The sequence below is a fragment of the Octodon degus genome, unplaced genomic scaffold (genome assembly GCF_000260255.1).
Source record: "Octodon degus isolate 3935 unplaced genomic scaffold, OctDeg1.0 scaffold00232, whole genome shotgun sequence".
Classification (NCBI taxonomy): domain Eukaryota; kingdom Metazoa; phylum Chordata; class Mammalia; order Rodentia; family Octodontidae; genus Octodon; species Octodon degus.
The window spans coordinates 1,094,667-1,114,687 of NW_004524808.1; the positions used below are offsets into that span (position 1 = coordinate 1,094,667).

Below are 20,021 nucleotides of genomic sequence, written 5' to 3' on the forward strand. Positions count from 1 at the left end.
TTTTTTGTCCTTTTGAGACAGGGTCTTGTTATGCAGTTCAGGCTGGCCTTGAGCTCACTTTGTAGCCCAGGCTGGTCTTGAACTCTCAATGATCCTTTGCCTCAGCCTCCCAAGTGCTGGGATTACCACCAGGTGCCACCTGACCCGGCTTGCCACATTTTCTAGAGATGAAAATACAGAGCTAGAGGGACATCCTGCAGCCATTTGCCATGCCACCCATTCTGAAACAGCTGTTTTCCATGTAAGAAGAGTATCTGACGTGCTCACACTATGTACGCAGCCACTGTGACTGTGAGGGCAAGCAGAAGCACTGACAGGACGCCCAGGATTTGGAGGCAGATTGATACCGATCACAGTCATTCCCAGAATATCAGGACCTGAAGGCTCAGGGTGGGAGGTTTCCATGGGGCTGCAAAGGGAAAGTACAGAGGTAGAGTACTTGGCTGTCTTTGATTGGTTCTTACAATATACATCACAGGGACCAGCCGATCCTATTAGTTTTTTAAAAATCCAATCTTGGAGCAGGAAAGGCTAACCTAAGAGTCTGGATTTTTTTTTAAAGATTTGTTCTCATCATGCAGTTCAGACTGGCCTTGAGCTCATGAAGTTCCTCCTTCTTCAGCCTATGGATTGCTGGGATTACAGGCGTGTACCATCAGGCCTAGCTGCACAAACCTGGTATTTTAATTTTTTTTCTCGACAGGTCTCTGTATAGTTCAGGCAGGCCTTGAAGTCATGGTGATCCCCCTGCCTCAGCCTCCACAGTGCTGGGATCATAGGCATGCACCACAGCACTCTGCTTCATGGTCTTATTTTTTTGACCAAAACTTCCTAAAGAAGGTAAGGCTTAATATTACTAGCTTTTGGGAATTTGAGTAAGGCCCATTTCCCCTGGGTTCATAACAAATACTTTAGAAAATATCTTAAAGCAGATGGCTGAAAGAATTACCAGTACTGGGGCTGGGGAGATAGCTCAGTAGAATAAGTACTTGCCTGGCAAGCACAAGGGCCTGAGTTCCATCCCTGGTTCCGCCAAACAAACAAACAAACAAACAAACAAACAACAAAACCCCCAAAGAATTAACAGTACTTTGTATGCTGGGGGGGGGGCACGTACTGGGATGAAATTTAGGCTTTTGCATGGAACTACATCCTGATCCCTTTTTTTGAAAAATGACTTTGCCAAGTTGCTCAATCTGGCTTTGAACTTGAAGTGAAAAGAATTAAGATGTGTTATGTGCATGTTCTAATGCCCCATGATGAATGTAATTATTGTGACTGCAAACATGTACTAAGAAACATTGAAAATATTAACAAGTATAGAGAGTCCTTCCTGGAGGCCCAAGATGTTTATAACTGTAATCCCTTGGAAAAGTTACTGGAATCCTAGCAAGTTCATTCCAATCTATGATTCCCAGTGCAACCCATGTGAGAATAAAGACACTAAGGCATATTTATAATTATGGGGAGCTGAGGGATCCTAAGTCCAGCCATGATGATAGCTGTCCAGCACAAAGGCCTTGACCCAGGGCCAAACCCGGGTTTCATTAAGTTGTGGCAGGACGTAGGTGAGTGCTGTGAGCTGGTCTGGGCCTGAAATCATCTCTGCAACATGCAGAGAAGGATAGTAGAAAGTGTAACCTGCACGACACAACTGAGATAGCACCTAATGTTCTGGGGGCAGTGCTTCAGCTCTGATGGTGTGTCTTTCAAGCCCCAGCAAGTCATAGCCTCTACCTCTACCTCTACCTCGGCTCATCCCAGCTGACAGGATGGAACACTGGCTCTTCATTCCGCCTCGTCCCAGCTCACACAACAGAACAAGGGATCTGGGGAAACACACCTCGGCTGGACTGATACACAGTACTTAAAGCCAAATGGAAGGGATATGGAAAAGTCCTAGTGGGCTCTGTACATCTCAGTATATGGAAACAGGGTCAGGCTCAGCCAAAATGGAGACAATTGTGTCTCCTTCAAGGAAAGTCACCCATGTGGTCCTCCACCAAAAAGAAAAACAATTTTTGGCTGGCTCAGCCAGCCCTGGTGTGGGGCTGGCATAACTCATGGTGTCAGGGAATGAACCAGTCTCTGTGCTCACCGATGTAGCTGCTTTAGTCTGCTGAGCTATCTCACCAGCCCCTAAAAAACCAATTTTTATTCCTTGTTTGTGTGCATTTCTTTCAAGGATTCCATGAAACAATCCTTTCCAATGTCCCTGTAGTCATTTTGAATGTTCTTAAATCTTTATAGTTGAAAACAGAGAAGTCTGTACAGGTTTTTGGAGGAACTGGGGATTGAACTCAGGCCCTTGCGCTTGCCAGGGAAGCGCTTGTTCCACTGAGCCATTTCCCCAGTCCCTGCATAGGATTTTTATCTTGCAAGGAGGCTCCTGCACTGGGTAATTCCAGGATGGGAGCGCAGCGGTGGAAGGCCAAGGAAGTCTGTTGCCTCATTTCTTCCCTAAGGTCAGGAGAATTCTGACACAGTAAGTTCAGGCAGCTGACCAGCAGGCATAGCCACAAAGTATCTCACGAGGAGCTCTCTCTATAGCACTTGTGAATTTGATGAGTTCTCTTAGGTTCAGTTCCATCCAGCTGCTTCGTAAACCTGCACGATTAGTTAACTTAGCCAGCAAGCACCTGTAAACAGAACTTGTAAATCATGCCAAGAGAAAAGGATGCAATGTCAAAAAAAGCCTATAACATGCCTAGAGCTCAAGCACACTGGAGGCTGAGGCAGGACTTGGGAGTTCAAGGCCAGTCCCAATGCACAGCAAGACACCTCAGAAAATCCTTTTATGTGCACGTATTAGACGTATTTGCCACGCAGTGGATTACTACACCCGAGGGCCCATGTCTTAATGTCCTTGAACATGAGTTGCCTACTGGTACACTTTTTTTTTTTTTTGCAGAACCGGGGATTGATCAGGCCCTTGCGCTTGCCAGGGAAGCGATTATTCCACTGAGCCATCTCCCTAGCCCTGGTATACTTTTGATTGGGTGAAATACACCATGTTCTAGTGTTAAGAGCAGAATAAACCTGTTGTATATTAGATAATAGCTCCGTTTCTCTTGCAATCTTTTATATTCTTAAAAGGAATGTCTTTAATGGGCTCCTTCTCCAGCACTGGGGAAAGGAATGTTCATGTCAAACCAAGGACACTATGAATACTGCATTATTTTCAGGCTAGGGTTCCGGGAAATAGCTCAGCAGTGTAAGTGCCTGCTTGGCAATTGCAAGTTCCTGAGTCTGATCACAGTACCACATGCTGTGCTGGCCCCAGAACCCCAAGAATGCTGTGCCTGAGGCATGGTAGTGCACGCCTGTAATTCTAGTGCTGGGGAGGCTGAGGCAGGAGGATCGCAAGTCCAAACTGCGTAGCGAGACGCATATCAACAACAAAAGGAACTAAAACGTATTTTCAGGCTAGATGTGTAAGGTATATATAAAACTTTATTTTGCTGAGACAGGGTCTTACTATGTCAGGTTGGCCTTGAACTATGTAGCCTAGGATGGCCTCAAACTCAGTGATCCTGCCTCAGCCTGAGTGCTGTGATTACAGGTGTGTGCCACCACACCTGGTTTTGAATTGTTTCAAATTTGGGTCCCACCCTTAAGATGGGTGGGGCACACCAAATCGGAAAAGCATTTCCAATCCCAAGCATTTCATACAAGAAAACTCAATCTGTACTTAACATTCACACTAAAAGATTACATTCCAACTGGGCATTTTCCAAATTGAAGAAAAAATTTTGACTCAGTTTTTTAAAAAGCTGACATGGCCAGGCCGATCAACTAACCAAACATCTGACATGGAAATTTCTTTTTAAAAGCAAAAGTAACCCAACTTTAGTATCAAGTTTCTGTCGTTACATTTCTTGGAACAGGCAAAGCGTCACTTCTTAGACACTAAGAATGACAGGTAGAGCGGAGTAGGAACTCCCTCTCCCTTCCATAACTCCCCTGACACGTGGGTGGGTAGCTGCATTTCAGCTTTGAAGCCAAGTTCTGGCAGAAGTTAGGTCTACAAGATGACAGCTGAAGCCTTCTGAGTAAACATGTCCCTTAAAAATTCCCTCTGGGGCCAGGGGTGTAGCTCGGTGGGAGAGCAACTCACCAGGCCCTGAGAGGGATCCTCAGCACAGCAAAAAACAAAATCACCCCCTGATTTTAGAAATCTTGCTTTAATAAAAGAGGAAAAACCAAAATTTAATTTATAAAGTTTTATTTTTGTATATGTGCTAAATCTTAGAACTGTGGACAATCTTTATGTCAGTCTGTTGGCTTGTAAAAGGCTAAGTGTGTGATTTGGGCGGTGAAATTTCCTTTTGAGATTTCAAAATAAAAACTTGCCATTTGTGACTTTAAAATGTGGCACACCCCCCTTTACACCTATAAATTTGGAGGAAAAGTGCTACATTTCTGCAAGCACAAAATAATTGTTATAAATACAATCGGCAGCAAGTTCTTAATACATTTAGCACTTCTGTAGTGGTTCATCACACCCAAAACCTTATTTTCAAATACTAAACACAGAAGCATACGACCAGTTCCGGTCGAGCCCTACTAGGAAACCAGTACTGAATGGTTTTTTTCTTGGTAACACAAAAGCTGAGGCGAGGGGGTGTTGATTTCTTTCTCGGCAGTATGTCTACAGTACCTTCAAACTAAAGTCCAAAAACAGGGCACTTCTAATGGAAAGGCAATTGAAAAATCTGGTTATAAATAAGGCAGGACATGATATATCCACCAAATTAACCACAAAATTCAGTAAAGTAAAATAGTTCATAGAACATAAACTGGAAAAATACTTATAAAAACCTGAAATAACTACTCTGAAATTGTCATCTGAATATTCAGACTGTTGCTTTCATTTACAAACTGAATTGAAATAAAAAAATTCCCATTTTTAACCACTAGGAGGATTAAAGAGAAATTATCAATGACTAATAAAAGTTAATCATGAAAAAAATAGAAAACAGTAATAATTCTAAATTTGTGTACATAATAGCTAAAAGACACAAAGCTGGGAAATTATCACTGAAAGAAAAATCAATGAAAAGGAAAAAAAAACCCAAATGTTTCATGTTCTCTCTGCTATGATGTCGAGTATGAAATTTGATTGGTGGAGGGCTTAGCAACGCAGCAGGAGGGTTCTTACCAAATTGCACACTGAAATACTTGGATCCAACAGGGTACAACTCAAATGTCTTCAGGCTACATTAACAAATCCACCGTCTTCTACACAATAATCATGCCATTTAGAAGTCTGAGAATTTTTCTTTCTGAGGAAGACTAGCGATTCTGCAACATTTAAAGTAGGAAATCTATGGCTCAAAAAATCAGCTGAGGGAGAATGAAATAATCTTTAGGCACTTTGAAGACGTGAAATTTAAAACGTGCCGTTTATGTTCAGAAGACTTCAAAATCACCACTATGTTGCTCTTACAATAACATGCACCTTAAAATTTTCTGGTTCTACATTAATGCTTACAAGTTATATATAGAAAAAAATCTACACAAACAAAAATAACTTCATTCTCCCTCACTCCTGGTTATAACAGGCTATTCTTTCTCAAGTGGAAGGAAAAATGATTCACAAGCCCTCACCTGGCACTAGGGTGCTTATAAATTCCAAGCAACTAAAGTTGGAATCTCTCTCCATACAGAAAAATTCACAGCCTCTTAAAATGTCAAGTTTTTTTCTTATCTAGGAAGTCACTGGGTTTTTAAATTAAGTACATTATATACTTTAAAGAGCAGGAAGCAAACCAAACAACACCTCTCAGTGAGATAGTGTAATTAGTAAAACTCGTGCGAACAATCTTAATCTAAATTCACAAGCTGAGGAAGCTCTTAACTGAGGAACTTTTAAATTGAAATTGCCAATTGGAGTTGCAAACTGTACAACCTTTGCTCAAATTTAAGATTCAGGCTAGGGATGTAGATCAGAGGTACAGCACTTGCCTAGCATGTGTGAGACCCCGATTTCCATCCCTAGCTCTCAAAAAACAAAACAAATTAGATGTAACACAAAGTAAAGTCAATCTAACTGGTGTCAAAATTTCTTAGTTACGGCAAACCTAGAAGACTAAATTGACTATCAAGTACTGCAAGTAAGATACCCAAAGCCATAGCCTAAGTATCTGCCCCCTTTAATCACAAAATAATGCTACGCTTGATTTTGTTTCTGCTTTCAGTTCCAACTATAGCCTTTTGACAAAACATTTTCCCATTTAACTGAATTGTTAAAAAATACAACCAAGCTTGTGCTCATTAAATATACATGTATATAAAAAACATACAAAAAGTACAAGATTGTTAGGAAACTTTTACAGCGTCAACATCCTGTTTTCTCTAAGTCTCTAGTGAAGGGCTTGCAAGGGTCGAGTCTTTCTGTGCACAAAAACTCAGTGTGCCTGGAATCCTGAATGTAGCGTCATGCCTATGCATGCTATGCACAGAATCGTAATATGCAGTCCTTAAAAAAAAAAGGACAAAAAAGTAACCAAAAAACAAAAACACACCACAGGACAAAAATTTCTTCTTAAATCAAATTCTATTTGTGAATTCAGCAAAATAATTTCTATAAAATAAAACAGCAAAATATTTAAATAGAATAGGGTGGGCTGTATCTGTTTGCAGGGGGTATTTGGTTTTTAGACAAGTTTCAAAAAATTATACACATTCAAACCAATTCTCTTTTAAATACAGTATTCACTAATGAGTTCCTTGTCTTTAATCAAATGTTTATTCTGAAATCGTGATATCTCAATTATATTAACCAGTAGTTTTTTTAGTTAGACCCTGCTTTGTTAAAATTTTTGGAATAGTGAAAGGAGCTAGGACAATTCTTGCCTTCAAGTAAAATTGTGACTGAGCAGAAAATCAGTCAGACATCTCGATGCAGAGGTACTTCAAGTACTGTGTGGGATTCTGACGACTTCCACGTCACTAGGATCCAGCAGAAGGAAAGTTTTAGAAGATTCACCTACTAAGCTCTACCAAAGAAACAAAACAAGCACACCAAATACAGTCTTCTATTATGCTCCAACATCCTGGCATAGTAAACTGTTTGCATATTTGTTATTCCCATTAGTGATAATTAAGTGTTCTTCATCCCACCCAGAGACTGAATTGTCAGAGAAGGAACCTATGTGCAACTGAAAACCTCCTGTTTGTCAAATCTCTCCCTTTGTTTTGTATTATATTCTAGGTGTAAGGAAAAGCTGAGCAAGACAGCTGTCACTCCCAGACAGCTGCAGTCATTATGGTATTTTGTCCTCACTGGCTACACTAACTTGGTGTGAAGCCATGCTAAATGTTACAGCATACTATAGCTTCAAAGTGATTAACCTAACATCAGAATAAAAAGGCAATGAAAAAGATCTAGAAACAATGTTACATCACCAATTTTCCACATCAACCAATAATTTAAAGGTTACCAGCCTTACATTGCTCATAGTAAAACTGATTCCAGTGGCAAAGAATTAACAAGAAACTATTGGTGTGGCTGACATGAATGGGCTGTTTTGTTGCTGTTCGTTTATTTTTTGTTTTTGTAGAGGAGTTGATCCAACTGCCACAAGGCAGGCAAACACTTGTAGTTTTTGGAGATCCGTGAGTTTCATCAAGAAAAGTTTCTTGCTTAAGAATTAACAGTCAACATTAATATACTATATACACCTTTGCCATTTACACATTAGCATCAGGCCATTTATTACAAAACACTATACACTTTCCACTGCAGGCGGGTTATATATTGACAGCAAATTTCTGCAGATAAGACAGTGAATAAACTCCACTTCATGTTGATTAGGAATAGTTTTTCTAGTTTTAAATATTAGCCAGACACAGAAAAAGGTTGGACTGTAAGGCCTGGGTGCACAGTCTTGATGGAATCAGTTTTTTATGTGCATTTCACTGCTCCTTGGTTTGAGGTGGGGATACTTCTTCACTGCCTTCATAGTTTTCTTGTGCTCGCTGGCCAGTTCTCTGAGGGTTGTTCATGTGATGCGCTGCTGGGCCCGTATATGGCTGTCCATGCACATGGTTATTCTGGGAAGGGAGAAGAGATCTTCGTGTTAAGCTTTTCTTACAGTCAACAGATTTTAAAATGGAAGTTTGTGGAAAACTAAACATGTCTTTTATTCCTGGGACTTACACTAATAGTGAAAAAACCACCTTATTTGAAAGAGAAAAAGCTAGTGTAAATATAAACCCCAAGCTCTAAGAAAGGACAGTGATTATATAAGTCTCTTATTTGGTCAAGTTGATTTTTAGTGCCAAAAAGTTAGATGCCAAAGTGATTAAACAACCAAGAGTCTGTTACTGATCTTGGTTAAAAATCTTCACAGACAATGAGCTGTAGCCAGGCATGAGGCATACACTTATAATCCCAGCTTCCTTGAAGGGCAAGATAGGACTGGTACAAAGTTTGGGGCCAGTCTGGGTAATTTAGAGAACAATAAGGCATGACCAGTGTAAGAACTTTCTTGGGGCTATGGAACTTCTGTGGATTTGGTTTCTTAATCTTTTAAATGCCCGAACTCCACAGGGCTCTTACTTGTCTGTATAACCCCACCAGCCAGCTTTACTTTTTATACAGTCTATATTATAAAAATGAGTATGTCAGATATGTACTATTTCGTGTGTTTATCTGTCCCAGAAACCTAAGAAGAACACCTTAATGTTTGTCAGACCCATGGGGTTTGTTATATGCTAATTTATGGCACCAGCCCCATTGGGTTGGGGGCTGCCACTCTGTGCTGTGATACTTTTCAATCACCTGTGGAAACCTGCCAAATCCTTGTGGTTCTTTTCCTATAATTTTTACTGCCTCTGAAATCTGAGGCTAAGTAATCAAGGACCTTTTACTATAGTTCTGTACCTTAATGTCTTCAGAAGTCACTTGCAGACTTGGCTTAACAGGAAGTTGCATCATAGTTCATTACACTAATGATTATCATTTTATGCTAACAGAACGATTCCAGTTCTAATAATTCTAACTAGAGGGACACCTACTCAACAAGCAACCAACAGAGGAGCCGTTCCAACTTGCACCATGATCCCACTCCAACCATTTCTGATCTGGATCCCAGTGCTAGCCCAGACAATCTTATTATTCACAATCACCACAAAAACTGTGGCCATCATTTACAGAGAAGAGTAAGATTGGTTGGGGTGGGGGACACACACATGTTTACCTGTTGATACTGAGATCCAGGTGAATGGGGGTACAATGGAGCATCTTCAGGTGGAGGTGACTCATGCTCATCTGGGGCATCTTGGTCATCTGGCTCCTAATTTTAAACATTCAAAGGGAAAGAATTAACTAGACAAATTCAGGATATTTTTTAACTTTTTCTATTTAAACTATTTACCTACTTAATTTATATCTATTTATTTATTTAATGTATTTGGTTGTAACAAGGTCTCACTACATAGCCTGGACTTGTAGTGATCCTCCCATTTTCAGCCTTCTCAGTACTGGGATTAAAAGCATGTGCCACTACACCTGGACTCTGTGGCCAACTCAACAGAGCCCAGGGGTGTGGGGCCGGCATGGCATGTGGTGCTGGGATCGAACCATGGTCCCTGCGCTTGCCTAAGCAAGCACTTTTAGTCCACTGAGCTATTTTGCTGGCCCTATTCATTTAATTTTGAGACAGGGATTCACTATGCAGTTCAGGCTGGCCTTGAACTCAGTTTGTAGCCCAGGCTGTCTTTGAACTTGCAGTGATCCTGTCTCAGCCACTGAGGGCTAGGATTGCAGATACCGCAGTACATAGCCCAGCCATAAGCTAAATTTTAAGTCTATAAAACTGTTAGTGACTTCTTTTACTGCAGACGCAGATGAACAAAATAAAGAAAAAAATCCTGACCTACGTTCTTTCTTTTTTTCTTTTTTTGCAGTACCAGGGATTGAACTCAGGACCCTGGGGCTTGCCAGGCAAGCTCCTATTCTACTGAGCTATCTCCCCGGCCCCATAACCTGGATTCTCAATACTTACCTTCTGGAAAACTTCATAGATCCCAACCACCCCAAAGGATTCTTCATTAACTTTATATACAGTAAACATTAACTTATTTTGTCTCAGCCTCCCCAGTGCTGGGATAACAGGTATATGCCACCACGCCTCGCTTTGGTGGCCGGCACAGCATGGCATGCGGTACTGGGGATTGAACCCAGGTCCTTGTGCTTGCCAGGGAGGTGTTCAGTCCACCAAGCTATCTCCCCAGCCCAACATTAACTTATTTTTAACAGTATCATTAATACATAAACACTGGCCTATAAAGTAAAGAATTACTTTGCTTTCTTCCATTTCTATCGGGTGCACACTGTTGGCTTTTTTTACCTCCTCTGGACAGAGTTCACAAGCTTTTGCAAGTGTCATCCTAGCACTATGTGATCTCTCCAAGAAATAGCCATTTGAAGTTTCATTGCTTTGCACTGGGGGAGACCAGTTGTTGTAAGTGTACTGAGGGTTGCCAGTGTATGGTCTTCTTTCAAGTTCATCTCCAAGCCATTCTACTGCCCAGGTCCACTTTCTTTTAAGATCTCCATTGCCCTTTCAAAGAAAACAAAATTGTATGTGAGAGGATGTGGAGTACTTCCAAAGGTAGTTTAAAGTGACAACCCCAAATTCTCAATATTTTCTTCTTTGAAATCATTCTTAATTCTGATTCAGATTTCTATGAAATCATAAGAAAATCCCACCTGTAGGATTTGGTAGGCAACAGGACAATTGCTAAAGAGGGCTACCATACATTTTATACACTGGTATGCTCTCTTTTGATAGTGATTTTTAGAGCGCTGGATTGTGTCAAAGAGTCCATCTCGGTCATCTGGAATTCCTTTAAGGGCGTTATGAATTCTGAAAGAGACCAGATAAAAGACCACTATTAAAATTGAATAGCAGCTAATATTCAGTGTATTATGTATCACTCAAAAAATGTCTGATCTCACCACTTAATCTTACATGGAAAAGTAGGTGCTAAAACTCTTGAACAGATGAGGAAATAGGTAGAGTTTAACAGGTACCTAGCAGTCCGACTCCAGTCTGTATTCCTCTAAACATACCAGTCCAAAAGGATTTTGATATGTGTATTAATATACATTACCAAAAACAAATTCAACACTCAGAGAAATACAAACTTTAAAACTACATTTTTGAAGGTAAGAAGTTAGGATCCAGGGCTGGTGAGATGGCTCAGTGGTCTAAAGCACCTACTTAGAACAAGCTAAGCTAAGCAAAGCACAGGGATCGCGGTTCAATCCCCCAGCACCACATGCCAGCCAGCCTCGCCCCCTGGTGGGCTGAGCTGGCCACACACAAAAATATAAATAAATAAATAAATAAAAATTAAAAAAAAAAAGCTAGGATCCAGTGACTATGAAACAGTGACATAATTTGGCAGTACAAAATTATATTGAATTCTAATCAGATTACATGGCCAGCAAAGCAATATTCATCTGCAATAGTACAATTTAGCTAACACACCAATATAGGATTTCACTTTTGCTTTTGTCAAACCAAACCAAGTGAAAACAGAATACACTGCTATTTCTGTTCATTTTTGAAATAAGCAATTTAAAAGAGGATTGTAGAGGCAAAAGTATGCCTTATTTGTGTTAAAAAGTATCACCTGCCAGTTGAGAGGAGGGAAAGAAAAATAAAAAAGATGCATTATGTCAACCCCCATGATGAAGGTACTCATGTACTAATAAAAAAATTACCTCAGTAAACAAAATGAGATATGTATATATCCATATAATCCAGGCATATAAATCAAGTAAAATATGTATTACCCTATAATATGAACAAACCTTGAAAATATAAGAGTGAATGCAGACAGAAACAGCCATAAATTATATTTCTTTTTCAGCATTTCTGAGAGAGGGTCTCGCTATGTAGTCCAGGCTGGTGTCAAACTCACCTCAGCCCCAAGTCCTGGGATTACAGGCATGCCTGGACTGATTTCATTTTTAATGAAATGGTCAGAATTGGGAGATTAAAAAAAAAAAAAAGAAAAAAAGAAAAAAAAAGAAAAGAATTGGGAGATCCAGAGATGGAAAGCAGGTTAGAGGATGGTGAAAATGGACAGGTGGTAGAGAGTTTCCTTCTGGAGCCATACAAATGTTCTACAATGAGATAACAGTGATGTACTATGAATGTACTAACACTGTGAATGCACTAGCATCCACTCAGTCGTGTACTTTGGTTGAAATGGTGAATTTTACTTTAATAAAGTAACCTTCAGATTTTAAGAACACAAGTAGTTTTAAAATGGTTTGGAAACCTTCAGCATTTTTTTTGAGACAGTGTCTCACTATGTAGCCCAAAGCTGGACTTGAATTTACAGCAATTTCCTGCCTTAGCCTCTCAACTGCTACGCATACAGGCTTGCATCACCATGCCTGGCTCACCACTTTCAGTGATTTTGCAAAATTTAATTATTTCAGACAATTAACAAGGCACAGGCTTCTTGGGCAGGGGAGATAGCTCAGCAGCGTAAGTACCTGCTTGACCAGGACAAAGTCCCAAGTTAGATCGTGGCACCACCCCCCACACATATAAGGCTTGATTTACTTTTGCCTTCAGTTTTCTTATGTAACAATGAGGTATTACAACATTCTTCTGTTCATTTTGGGACTGAAGATTAGACCCAGAATTCATGCACACTACACAAGTGTTCTACCACTGAGCTATATACCTAGCATTTTCCAGTTTCCAAAGCTAGCCTGGAGCTTGCACAATCCTATTGCTTCAGTCTTCTAAAACCTTCTAGAGTATCTGGGATCACAGGTGTAGGCCACTAGGCCCAGCTTAATCATTAATTCTGTTTTATCATGTTTTCTTCCTCAGTATGAAATCTTCTTTTCTCTTTTTTGTTTTGGAGGAACTAGGGATTGAACTCAGGCCCTTGCACTTGCCAGGCAAGCACTTACTCTACTGAGCCATCTCCCCAGCCCAATATGAAATATTTTCAAATGCTACTAGTAATATTATCTCTGCCTACCTTGTTCTCTGATGCCAAGCAAAGCTGGGCATGTGACAGACATTCCATAAATATGTGGATCTCATTTACTCAAAAAACTAAAAGTTTACTATGAGAAAATTCCTTTCAAGCTGGGGCCAATCATTCATAATAACAATGATTTACTAATCTGACTACACAAAAGTTTACCTCTCCCGTTTAACTCAGCATTTTAATATGCCTTTACCATCATCATTTACTCTAATGAAATAAAAAAGCAAAGCTGTGACTTACCAGTTTAAAGCTATAAATGCTTGCTGTATTTTAAAATGAAAAATAGTTAGGTTTCAATAAAATCAACTCAGAAGAAAAGGTTCAAAACCTGTGATCATATTGAGAAATGGCTTGATCTCACCTCTTACCATGCCAAGAAAGGTATAAAACTGTCTTAATTAAATGGCTAGAGTTTGGATACTGGCCATTTGTGGACAGATGCAGAAAAGAAAGTGTTCAAGGTGCCCAACCTGTACTTACCTAGCTAAAGGAGAACAAAGTGACACTCTGCTTTAGCTTCAATTGTAAATAAGCACCCTTTTCCGTACCTTAGGTACCAAGTCTTGCTACATACAGCCCAGATTGGCCTTTAACTTAAAATCTATCTTTACCTCCTCAGTGCTTGGATTACAAGTGAGCACCACTACTTAGGCTTTATGTCAATGAACCAAGACTATATATTAAATAGATGCACACAAGGTTGCATAGTATTTGCTTGATGTAGAGGCCAGGTGTAGTGGCACATGTTAGCAGCATCAGCAGTCTGGGAGGCTGAGGCAGGAAGAATGAGAGTTTAACTGGGCAAGGACAGTTTAGTGAGCATTTGTCTCAAAATAAAAAAGGAAAGGGTCAGGTATAGCCAAATGCAAACCCTGGGACCCTGAGTTCAATTCTCAGTATGGCATGTAAAACAAAATCAAAACCAAACCAACCACCAAAGCAACCCCCCAAAACAACCTTCACTCCCACACGGGATGGAGGTGGGGGTAGTGAAGAAGCTCACAGAACTCTAGCTGCATTTTCTTCCAAAAGCAATGGTTTATTTAGCATACACTCCCTCTAGGATGTAGCTATAGAGCTATTTACAAGCTCTATGAACAATGGAATAGAAGGCACTTACCTAAGGATTATTTTAGATAACCAAATGTTATTTCATGGGTCTAATGCTAAAACTAACGTAATTTAATCTTAGAATAACCCAAGTACACATGAATGAAATCCAAGTATTTACCAAAACCCATGCTGATTTTTATAAAACTGCAACTGAAATTAATACTAAATATAAAATTTGGACTATGAGGGGGAAAAAAAACCCAGAAAATGATACATAATTACACAGAAAGGAAGAACTTGTTGCTATTGACCTTTATCCTGAGTTCCTGAATTTTCAAACTACTTTCTTTTTTTTAAAGTGCAAGTTAGTAATAATGAATAGTCATATTCATTTTGGGGATGTGGCATAGAAGTATTTTATCATTTTCAACATCCTATCCCACTTCTTTGGGACAGGGTCTCACTGTATAGTCCAGGCTGGTCTTCAATTCATAGTGAGCCTGAGTGCTAGACCTGCAGAATGGAGGAGCATGCTGCCATGCTGGGACTGAGTTATTTATTTATTTATTTATTTATTTATTTATTTATTTATTTATTTATGAGTTTTCTAAAAGGTGAAACAACCACTAGAACTCCAAGAAGACAAAAAGAAAAGTATATCATGAGTCAATTTTAGTTATATCTAACTTTTAGGCAAGTCTAGTTAGCCAAGTAATAAAATTGAGTATTCACCTGTGAGTCTGCCAAGAATCCTCAATCAGTAAGATCTGCAAAAGTAGATCCAGATAGGGCCGGAGTTCATATGTATAGGAATAAGCAACCTAGAAACAAGTAAAACATAGTGAGTAACTTAATAATAAGCACAACAAATCAAATCAGAAACCTGTGAATATTTATCTCCTTTAACCTGCCAGAGAAGTTCACTGAGGACAGTAGATGAGAACTGAGGATTCTCCCAGCAGCAGAAACGAAGTAATTTGACAGTTTCCTCGGAGTTACTGCAGTCCTCGATAATTTTCTTCACATAACTTGTTCTCACAAATAAAATGTCTGCCACATTCTGCTGAATTGGCATTATAGGTTGAGATAAGTTAGGATCCCCAAAAGGGTTGGGAAGAGGAGGATTACCTAGAATACAGATTTGGCACCAATGAACAGATAATAAGCCTTTCCACAATAACATACAGATTTCACCATAGTACTAAGATAGCTTGTAAAATTTTTTTTCGGGGAAAAAAACTTTCTTAAAGTACAATAATTATGCATCACAATGATCAGATATGCTAAAATGATAAAATGCAAAAAAGGCACGTGTGGTAGTGCACACCTGTGATCCCAATACTTTGAGAAGTCTGAGCCTAGCCCAGGCAACTCCACAAGTTCCTGTCTAAACAAACAAAACAAACCAACCCTGTCTAATTGTGTAACAAAAGCACAGGACCCAAAGCATGGACCTTCTTCCGAACTTGTATTTTATATTTAAACGTCTTTAAAATTACATCTAATCAAGCACTGTACATGTTCAGCAGTATTTAACAACTATTATCAACAATGGGGCTATTTTACCATTGATTGAAGACTGCATTCTTGCTGAGACATTGCAACAGCGGATCAGCTGGGATACCACTGAGTATAATTTGCCTAACTCCGCATACTGATACTTGATTGGAGGGCCTGGACCTTCATCTAAAGACACAAGCATAAAGGTAGCAGGTACACTTAGCTTCAGCAGCTGGGTCTTCTCTGCCACACCTATAATAAAGAGAAACAGCAGGGAAAAAAGTGAAAGGAAAAACATTAGGATGGCAAGGGCTTCAGGAATAAAAAGTAGTTATTCAACATAATTGCTGTTTTTATGATTGGAAGCATATCGTGCTTATCTAACATTCAGAGACTTACTTAATGAAGACAGAAAACTCAAGTATTATTAAAACTGCTAGACAGTGACCAGGACTAGAACCTTTTAGTCATTCTAGGCCACAGAAAAGACCAACTTCTTCTTCTTCTTTTTTTTTTTTTGTATTTTAATGGTCTACAGGGTGTTCAGGGTCTCACTACTATATCGAACTCACAGTGATCCACCTTTTTACAGCCTCCCAAGAGCTGGGATTCCAGGCACGCCACCACACCCAGCCTCAATTGCTGGCTCAGCGCAACCCAGGGGCAGGGCTGGCATAGCAGGCCCGGGGATCAAACCCCGGGTCCCTGCACCTGCTTGCAGGAGCTTTAATCCGCTGAGCTATTTTGGCTGGCCCTTGGCCTCTCTAATGTCCCTCAAGTTCCTAGACCAGGCTACCTTCTCATACCATATGGTTCTCCTGTGTGATTTAAGCCCATTTTCAAGTCTAGTGGTTTTCATTTTGATGAGTCCTGAGTTTTTCCAGACAAATGCCTCACCATTCTAGTCATTCTATCCATTTAGATGTCACACAGGCTCAAACTGATCTCATCATCCTCCCCACACGTTTCTTCTTCTTCGTTTCCTCCTCAGCAAATGGCATTCTTATTGTGCTCAGCTGGTGAAGCTGGGATTCTGGGCATCACTCTTCTCTTTCCTGCCCCTTCCCCCGAATATCTAACTACTATATCCTATACACTGTCCCTTACACAAAACACAACTCATGTCTGTAATTCTAGCACTTGGAAGGCCAAAGCAGGAGAATCATGAATTCAAGAATCCGCTTGGGTGACACAGGGAATTTCATCCCAGCCTGAACTATACAGCGAGACTGTCTGAAAAAAAATCAAGCCAAAACAATAAAAAGCGGGCTGGGGAGATAGCTTAGTTGAATAAGCGCTTGCCTGACAAGTGCAAGGGCCTGAGTTCAATCCCCAGTTCCACACACACAGACACAGACACAGCATACTTACTTCACTTTACTTCTAGTGGAACCCTGTAACTATCACTTCCTCTAATGAGGGAAATTCCAAGTCTCTGCATCTATAGTCACTGTGCATGAAAAACTCAACTAATCAATGCCCACACCAACTTTCTCATTAAGTCTTCCATATTTCTTAAATCTACCTGGTCAAGTATCTGAATGATATACTTCCATAGCACTTTCCCTATCACAGCCATGAACATAGTTAATGGCAACAAATTAATTTGCTTTCATATTCCATTCAGACAATAGTGTTTTGACACCATAAATACAATCCTTTATTTGATATACTGAGATTCAAAAAGGCTTTTGGGGAGATAGTAGTGCTAGGGACAGAACCTAGGGCCTTGTACACAGCAGCCCACTGTTCTATCCCTGAGCTACATCTCCAGCCCCCTAAAAGCTCTTTTATGGGGTTGGGGAGATAGCTCAGTGGAATAAGAGCTTCCCTGGCAAGTGCAAGGGCCTGAGTTCAATCCCTGGTTCTGAAAAAAAGAAAGCTCTTTTATAAAATAGGGGTCAAAATGTATTTGGTGGGAAAATCTAGCTTGAATTGACAAGAGGCTAGTGAAAGTCTTCCCTCTTCCCCACCTTGTACAAATATTCATGTTTTACTTTAGGGATACTAAAGTGATCATAAAGAATGGTCTTTTATTATCCATCAATCAATCAAGAAACATTTACTAAGTGCCAATGTGCAACGTTTTGATGCTTGTAATATAGTCACAAACATCTACTGCAGAGTACTACAAGTAATCTACTGCAGGGATAAGATACACACATATGAAAACAATGCTTTCTATTTTAGACTAGGTTATATTTCATCACTTGATCAAAATGACTTCAGCATTTAACACATTATGGAAACCTAAATTCTTACCTAAATTGGCATACATCACAAACAAGTTGAAATACTGCTGTAAATGACGTCCATGTTCTGATACTTCCCTTCTTAAGAGATTTAGGACTGCTCTTAGCAAGTGATCACTCAAACTTAAATTGTCGTAAGCCTGTAAAGGATAGAATATTAGCAATATATTTCTCAGCAACAAGGTTCAGGAATAATTCTATAAAAAAAAATCATGCATATGTTGAACACCAGCATCAGAATTATCTGGAAAGGACTAATCCCACCAACATTTGAGACAGGTCTTGCTATGTCATTAATGCTGGCCTTGAAATCACTACTTAGTGATCTTATTTCCACCTCCCAAGGTCTGGGATTATAGGCATGTACCACCATACCTGGTGATTTTTTTTTCCAGAACCAAGGATTGAACTCAGGCCCTTGCGCTTGCCAGGGAAGCACTTACTCTACTGAGCTATCTCCCCGGCCCCTGCCTCGCTATTAAAAAGGGCTGTTATTGGGGAAAGGGAATGAATAACTACAGAGGATTTCATTATACATCTTTTATACTATTGTATATTAAAAAGTCCTATTAAATCCTCTAGGACAAAGGAGAAATTTTTTTTGGGGGGGGGCAGAACCAGGGATTGAACTCAGGGCCTTGTGCTTGTCAGGCATATGCTTATTCTACTGAGCCATCTCCCCAGCCCCTAGGATAAAGGAGAGAAAAAAAAAACCACTACTTAAAAGGTTTTTTTGGAGGGCGGGTAGGAGGGACAGGGTCTTGGCCCAGGCTGATACTGAATTTACTATGTAGCCGAGGATGGTCTCAAACTCTTGATCCTCCTGCTTGTGTTTTCAGTAGCTGGGACTACAGGTATATGCTGCACCACTGTGCCTAGCTTATAGTTAAATTTATAGTTAAGCTATAACATGGAAGTGAATAGGGATAATTCCTTTATGTTTTGTAAGGGCCAATATTCACTATCCACTTCTATAGAGCAGTAATTTTAATGCAATCCATAGACATCAGACTGTATGTTATTTAGGTTAACATATCAAGAAGATGTACATAAGTTTGTGACTCCAATTTTCAGAAAACATGTTTTGTAAGCATGTAATTATTAGAAAGCCTGCAATTACCTGACTAGAAGGTCCAGGAGATGCAAAAGGTGAAGGACATGGTCCATCTTGCAAGGAAAAATGTGCGATAAAAACTATAAGTTTTGCAAATGCACCTCTCACTTCTGCACTAGGGCATTCCAAGAGGTATTCAGAGAACCGATTTGAAACATTAAAAAGGACATTATGAGCAAACCAAAAACGTACGTTCTTGCTGTGACGAAGAAGAATACACAATGCATCATACCTAAAACAAATGAAGGAAATCTATGATTTACTGATTGAATAACTTTTTTTCTACAGTAAAGGGATGGATCTCTATGAACCAAAAAGAAGCAAAGACCTCCTTTAGCTGCAGGAAAAGCAGTGAATAGCTACTTCTTGTACATTAAAATGATACATGGGTCCTATAACTTGGTCTATTCTCAGTGGTTTACAAATTAGGTAAAAGCACGTATTGTCCTCTAAAAATCCATCATCAAACCAATTTTTAGGTCCGATGACAAAATAACCCTCTTCTCTTGTTTTACAATCTTACTTTTGGAGGAATAATTACAAAGTATGAAACAAAAATATAATGGCCCATGCCTGCATTTTTACAATTAGAAACTTAACAGAACAACTTTTAATTTTTTACCTTCTGAATCTAGGGCAGAATTTTTTCCCCCTGTATTTTAGGGAAGGATATACAGGGTGTTTAGGGTCTCACTACTAGATCAGACTTGCAGTGATTCTCTTGTTTACAGCCTCCCAAGAGCTGGGATTACAGACACATGCCACCACGCCCAGTCCCAATCACCATTCTCAGCATGCCTCAGGGGGTGGGGTTGGCACAGCAGGCCCTGGGATCAAACCCCTGGCCCCTGCCAGGCACTTTAATCCACTGAGCTATCTGGGCTGGCCTAGGGCAGAATTTAAGGAAGCTAAAATGTAGTAATTTCAAGCTTAACTGGCCTCTATTTTTCAATCTTCATAATCTTATTTTTTGGTATTTTTGAGACAGGGTCTCACTATGTAGTCCAGGCTGGCCTTGAACTCAGTCATCTTCCTACAGAGGCCTCCCAAGAGCTGGGATTACAGAA

The 20,021-nt window shown here is 39.9% G+C and overlaps 1 protein-coding gene across 1 annotated transcript in view; it reads right to left on the reverse strand.

Annotated features, from left to right (window-relative positions):
- Positions 1-6,742: 6,742 nt before the first annotated feature.
- Usp9x (ubiquitin specific peptidase 9, X-linked) overlaps positions 6,743-20,021 on the reverse strand; it is a 152,926-nt gene continuing 139,647 nt past the window's right edge. The window contains exons 36-44 of the mRNA XM_004645592.2: positions 18,961-19,186; positions 17,851-17,980; positions 15,655-15,840; positions 14,996-15,216; positions 14,821-14,909; positions 10,721-10,877; positions 10,311-10,571; positions 9,207-9,302; positions 6,743-8,058 (exon numbers count right to left, since the gene is read on the reverse strand). Of these exons, the coding sequence (XP_004645649.1) occupies positions 7,921-8,058; positions 9,207-9,302; positions 10,311-10,571; positions 10,721-10,877; positions 14,821-14,909; positions 14,996-15,216; positions 15,655-15,840; positions 17,851-17,980; positions 18,961-19,186 (1,504 nt within the window). The 3' untranslated portion in view covers positions 6,743-7,920. The remainder of the gene's footprint in view (positions 8,059-9,206; positions 9,303-10,310; positions 10,572-10,720; positions 10,878-14,820; positions 14,910-14,995; positions 15,217-15,654; positions 15,841-17,850; positions 17,981-18,960; positions 19,187-20,021) is intronic.